The sequence below is a fragment of the Boleophthalmus pectinirostris genome, unplaced genomic scaffold (assembly GCF_026225935.1).
Source record: "Boleophthalmus pectinirostris isolate CB_2022bp ecotype Guang Dong unplaced genomic scaffold, ASM2622593v1 HiC_scaffold_19, whole genome shotgun sequence".
NCBI lineage: Eukaryota > Metazoa > Chordata > Actinopteri > Gobiiformes > Gobiidae > Boleophthalmus > Boleophthalmus pectinirostris.
The window spans coordinates 35,387,533-35,394,302 of NW_026571140.1; the positions used below are offsets into that span (position 1 = coordinate 35,387,533).

General features: G+C 39.2%; 1 protein-coding gene across 1 annotated transcript in view; it reads left to right on the forward strand.

Annotated features, from left to right (window-relative positions):
* LOC110158820 (coiled-coil domain-containing protein 102A) overlaps nucleotides 1–5,152 on the forward strand; it is a 187,098-nt gene extending 181,946 nt beyond the window's left edge. Inside the window, 1 exon segment of the mRNA XM_055155025.1 lies at nucleotides 3,843–5,152. Coding sequence (XP_055011000.1) covers nucleotides 3,843–3,969 — 127 coding nt within the window. The 3' untranslated portion in view covers nucleotides 3,970–5,152.
* Nucleotides 5,153–6,770: the final 1,618 nt, after the last annotated feature.

Below are 6,770 nucleotides of genomic sequence, written 5' to 3' on the forward strand. Positions count from 1 at the left end.
GTAAGTTGTTCATGTTCTGGCTCCGGTACAAGAGGAACTTTAAAATCTCCAGGTGCTCAATGCTCGCGTCCATGTTTGGACAACTTCCGTAAACACAGAGCACGCTCGCTGCGGTTGACGTCGTCGTGTCTCCAGTGCACATGCGGGACACTTTCGGGTCGTTTAATGTTCACACTGGAGTCACATACAAGTCACATTTAATTGGAAATGTGAACGACCTCGCAAAAGTATCGGATTTCACAAAAAAAATCTGAATTAAGCGTTAAGGCCTGCAGTCTGAACGTAGCCTTCCACTCATTTTGAACTGAGAAGCGAGAGGAAAGACATGACTCCTCCCTCCTCTCCCAGTCGCTCTGTGGACAGAGAGGAGGCGGTCTGCGAACTCCGGAGCCTGGTTAATGTGAGCTGTGAAATGAAGTTGCCTGACCTCTTCCCGACGCGCAGTAGTACGTGCGGAGCTTAAGTTCCGCTGTGCGTAAAAGTAAAGCTGTAATGGAACTCTTCACATGTACTCTAATAAGAAACTATAAAATCCTCGCCGACGTGTTTGCATTTTGACAGGAAGCGAGAGACGAGGGAATGAAGAGAGAGAGACAGACTTGATGAAGGAGCGAACAGACAGAACCCACTGAAAACCAGTTCATCCTCATCCTTGAAAAAAGTCTAATCAACCAAAGATTTCGTGACCCACCCCCTCTGCTGTAGAACATTCCAGACAAAGCAATGACACTACAAACTACACCTTTTCTGACAAGATACAGTTTGTGTTCAAAAAGTAAGAAGTCCACATTGTAAACAACTTCAGGAGTATTAATATTTGAGAGAAGACTGAAATATGAACCAACAAACAACAAACTAATACAAGAATCTTAAGCATTTCAGAACATGTTTGTAGAGAATTTGTGATTTGATAATTGCACCAACTCAAAAAGCGATTTCAGTTTGATTACGATGTCCAAATAGTTTCTCCATTTGTCTAAGTTTAAGACACATATTATGCAGTCAGTACCAAAACCCATATTTAACTTGCTTTGTTTTCATTACAATTTTTTTTACATATTTTATTCACATTTTATTGGTATTTATTCGGGTTGCAAGATAATCAAATTTGAATGGACACAATTAGGAAAATCGCAAAGGCTGCTGTTTTTGAAGTAGCATAGTTTTTCTCCACAAAACCAAAAATATTTGCTTTCTTCTGCATAAAAACCTGCAAACCCTGTAGTTTAGATCTGTACAAACATGATTCTTGTATTAGTTTCAGTGTTTCGTATTCAGTGTTTTTGCTTCTTCTGGACACGTTTAAAATGTTAAAGGTGCATTGTGTAACTTTTCTGGTGGAGGATCAGCTACCTGCTTTTCTCCATGGAGATGTTATTGCTTTGTCTGAAATGTTACACAATATGGCATTAAACTGTTCTATCATTATAGAGACCAAACCAGGCAAAGTTACGGGTCAAATCTGTGGAGAGGCGCAGTCAGAATGGCTGTTTTTTTAGGTATTTTTGAACAATAAAACCACCTGTAATTGAATAAATGCAAGTTAGATGTATTATACTGTATTTTTCAGACTATAAGTAGCTGCAGAGTATAAGTCACAGCAGCCAAAAATGCATAATGAAGAAGAAAAAAATATATATATATCACTCCGGACTATAAGTTTGGGGGAAATTTATTTTATAAAATCAGAGACCAGGAACCGACATTTCATCTTGAAAGTCAAGTTCTAGTAAAAACAATAGAACAGAGAACAACAGACTGTTAACGTCACATATGAACAGTTCTTCAGATAAACTATAACATAAACAACAGAACAGAACACGTTTAACAAACTCTTCATCTCACTCCAAATCACTAAATCCATTTCATTCTTCATCCTTGGTGTTACTTCTGAGCAACTCCGTGATCTGCGGAGGTAAACAGAGCGCCGCTTCCTCTTCTGTGTAGCTGTCGTCAGAGTCAGCATCAGTTCCATTTAGAATTATTCCGGCCTTTCTGAATCCCGACAGGATGGTTTCGGTGTCACTGAAGTCCAGACTTTGTCGATGGAAGTTGCATGTCACACTCGGTTACTGTGAAGCTGTGTTCTCCATCCCCGCTTTCCGCCAGTCCCTCACAAGTTTCTCACTCACTCCACACTTTCTTTCTGCTGCTCAATTACTTTTTTCTGCTGCATATTTCACTAATTGCAGCAGGACAGCGGGCTTTTTCTGCAGGAGACATGCACAGTAGAGTGAAGTGACAGTGGTACAGGAGTAATAGCAGCAGATACTGACACACAAGCCTAGAGCCTCTCGTGGCTGTCAGTGTGAACATTTTAATATAAGTCGCACTGGAGTCTAAGTCGCAGGAAACACCCAAGCCATAAAAAAAATATATGTATATCATATTGAGGAACATTTGAAGCAAAGCAATCATATCTCCATCAATCCAAATAAACCCCCAAGCGAAAAGTTACATCGTGCACCTTTAACTTTGAGCAGAATCCTATTAGTAAAACATAAATCACTAATTTAAAAGCAATTGCAATGCTTGTCAGAAAAAAAAATCGATAGTTTCGCAAATTGTTCAGCAAATCATGTTTATAGCCGCTGTGACCAAGTAGTTTCCCTTCATAGATAAAGTTCATGAAGTCGTACCGTTTTATATTGATCCATGGAGCAGATATTTTTTTAAGGGAGAGACCTGGAGCTCTTTGACCCAGAAAAGTGCATCTCAGCCGCTTCACACAGCCTGGACTCTGCTGCTGACCACACACTTTTGTTATTGAGTTATTTTTGTCATACTTTGAACATGATCTTAAAAGGCCTGTATTAAATCTGCTTTCAAAAAAATTTAACCTTTGTATTTCTTGTTTCTTTTGCTCTGTTCCACCTTGTGACATCATTGTGATTCTTAAAAACATGAACAATTTGTAGTGGTCCAATATTATTCCTCAGTTACCTTATGCGTTCATAGCATTGTAATTATTCACCACGATTACAATATAAGCTCTTTTTATGACTTTTAGAGATCAGAGCAGTCAACAACTAGCATGCAAACCACACTCCCTCTATTCTTGGACTTATTTTGATCTCAAGAGCTGCTTATACAATAAATCTGTACTGAGGCAGGACAAGTTTTGCTCAAATTCTTGGGGAAACATGAGGTACAGGCTGTTTAAAATGTCTAAACCAGCGGTTTTCAATAGGTGATGCCAAAGAGCCACTGGGGAGGTGCAACACACGGACTAAACCAGGACTGATCCCAAGACTGAACCAAGAGGACTAAACCAGGACTAAACCAGGACTAAACCAGGACTAAACCAGGACTGAGTGTCTGGACAGGCCCGAAGGTGCGCCTGCGTAGACTGTCGGGTGCCCACAGGCAAAAGAACCAGCGCAGAGCTCTGCGCCCCACGGAGCTAAGCTCAGCTGTCGCCCGCTTTGTGGACACCCGGCTCCGCCGGCTTGGGCTTCTCCCTCTCTCAAGTCCAAGATTAGTCCTGGTTTTAGTCCTGGTTTAGTCCTGGTGACCTATTGATATTCAGTGTTGGAAATTATTTGCTGTTGCAAAAATCATTTATATCGCAATAAATACTGTAACGTGAGATGTATATCGTGAAAATATCGTACTGTGAGATTTGGATATCGTTTCATCCCTAGGTCTTATACAGTTAAAGATCATTCAAAACATATTGAGGAAGGGTTCATTTCTGTCTGATGAATGTGACTTTAGTGTCAGTATCTGCTGAAATGAGTTTAAAGTTTCAATATGAATTTTAGTAACAGTAATATCCAATTTGTGATACTTCAATACAATCCTTCTTACCCTTTTTCTTCTCTTTTCTTTGTATTTTCCAGACTGAGGCGACAGCAGCAAACTCCAGGACTTTTTGGAAAAATCCGACGCTTTGGCTCCGAAAACCCAGATGGTCCGTCCAGTGACTTAGACGAAGAAGAGGAGGACCTACCACTACAGATACCATAACATTTAAGCACATTACAAACTATAGACCACTTTTATTACATTACACACAACCCAGTGATGTCCTTAATCCAGCAACTATGAGGATTAAGACTGAAAAACTCGTGGATAATGTGGTTTTGAATGGAAAATACAAGACTGAATTTTTCTCTATTGGACTTTTAAATGAACTTGGTTGAATCTATAGACATTTATTATTGTTATTATTACATTGTACTCATTTTTACCTCATATTGTAAGTTTTAAACATGCTACTGTTTTCGAGTTTACCTTTCATTTCTACGGTTTTCAATGTGAGCCACGAGATCAATACCCAAAAAGTGTTTCATTTTAGCGACTTTTTAATACCACTCCGTCTAGCTATTTTAATTGAATCTCCTATATTATGCAATTTAGTATGTTATTAATAATTTAAAGGGCCCATGTTATGCTATTTTTTATCTATCTTATAATGTTTCTGCGTCAAAAACAGACCTGGAGTTGTGTTTTGTTCCATTTACGCATGTTTAACACACAAATCCTGCACATTTAGGCTGAGTTCTTCTCTCAAACAGAAGTACTCAATGCAGGAAGTGCTCCATACACCTTCGCTTGAATCATTTCGATAATTTCAGCTCTGGAAATGCATTTGTGAATGAAACAAAACAACTCCAGGTATGTTTTTGATGAGATAACAACATTGTAACATGACTAAAATCTCCCAAGAGTCATTTTTGCGCAATATAAGACCTTTAAATCAAATCTGACTTTTCTTTTTCTCTTTTTGGTCCATATATTTGAATGATCTAAAGCCAAGTTAACTCTTTTTTTAATCAAAAATGAACAAAATCCTATGCTATCCTAGAACTTGTTGAGGCTATAGCTTGTATGGTTGGTAAATTGCTGTATTGTTATTAAAAAAAACCCCAAAAAAAACAGTTCTCTGTTTTAGAAGCAATCATTGTCTCCAAATAAGTCATAGAATGTATTTCAAATAAGGTTGTTGTCCAAATAATGATCCATCTGAATTTTCTTACTACACATTTCTGCAGTACGCCTGTATTACACTTTTAACGCAGTACATCTCTCACGCTTTACTCGTCACTCGTCACATCTGAGGCTGAACAATGGGACCAAAACATTTGTACTGAACTGAATCTGTTATTTATGTTTAGTTTTTTATAAAATATCTGTATCTCTCAGTGTTTTTGTATTCAACTGTACATGATAAATAAACCTGCTTTACTGTGCTGTTTGCCAATGGGGCCTCTTAAAATGACGCTTTGTAAATGTTTGCCTGGAAAGAGATTTTACCATTTGGTAAGACTAAAGAACTAGAGAGCTACTGTTGGATTTTGATCTCTATGAAATACTCGTAAGCTGCCATGTTTGTTTTGATACCGACAGACTGTGCATCTCTCTGATTGGTTTATCCGCATATCAATCACGCCCATTGGAAATCCGGGAGACAAGATGCAGTTCCAGACCCAAACATCTGACATTTGGCAGGCCTAGTAACATATCTATGGTTGTTTAGATACTTTTTTAGTTTGGTTTGGTTGTTAAAATGAAAAATTCTTGGGTTTAGTCAATAACTGAAAATTATTGACTAAATTATTGAACCAGGTTTACCTATGTTATTAGGTTATTCATTCAGAACAAGAGTTTGTTTTGATGTTGCTGTGACATGTCCGTTCAGCTGATTTATACAGGTTTTTGGCGCTGTCTTTCAATCGGAGGAGGCAGGGGATCAGCGCAGCCATTGCCTGATGGCACTTTGCGGACACCCTGCTCCTTGGGCTCGGGGTTCTCCCTCTCACTCTCAAGTCCCACATAAGGGTCAGATAAACCCAGAGGATCTGTCCTCCATGTGCTGGTTCCAGTGGACTGGATCCGAGCAAGTTCGTGCTGTCCTCTGCGCACTGGATCCATGCGGGGAAAGCGAGAATGCGCAGTGAACTACAAGTACCTGTAGCACCTGTCCTTCGTGCTCAAGGACTCTGGCTGGTTCCGAGGTGGTGCAAAGCATCCTGACAGAAGCACAAATCCATTTGGTTGGTTATATATTGTTCTGAGCAGGTCGTCCTCTGCGCACTTGGTTCTTCTCTTGGAAAGTGCTTCTCAGGCCGAGGCTCCTAACACCACTCGCCGCTTCAGTTGTCAACACCTCCCCTAAAAAAGAGGCCTGCTTCACTTCAGCTTGGGCTACAAAAACAACTTGCGAGTTCTTCACTATTAAACCTGCTCAGGGGTTTTTGCACAAACAAAATTCAGGCAAATGAGCACAAATTATCACCCCAGCTGTCGTCCCCCGGTGAGACTTTTGGGAGGAAAAAAAAAGAGGTTTGTGTCTTTCCATGTTCCTGTTAATCACTAAGGGATTTTACCATGTTACATAGAATAAAAAAAAAAAAAGTCAAATACCCTTTTATCAAAACCTAAATCATGCTTATGTTCTGTTTATTCAAAGAAATGTGCGCCTTTTTTTAAGATCTAGTCACATTAGATTGTTAGAACATGGGCATTAGATAGTACAAGTACAAATCCCAAAACCCCAATTAGCCAATAAAAGTACTCAAGGGAAAACTAAAGGCTACCAGGGCGATCTTAGTCCTGTTATAGTTCTGGTCTAGTCCAACTTTAGTTCTGAGTTTAATACCAGATTTGATGGGGAGGTGTGTATGTATAATGGTTTCAGTATCTGCTTATTTTTCAACTTAATTAGCACAACCATTTCTTCATATCTGACCCTCTTGAGTAATTATTTTATGACATTTCGACCACATAGTTAACCCTATTATACACTGCACTGCTCATTATTGTTA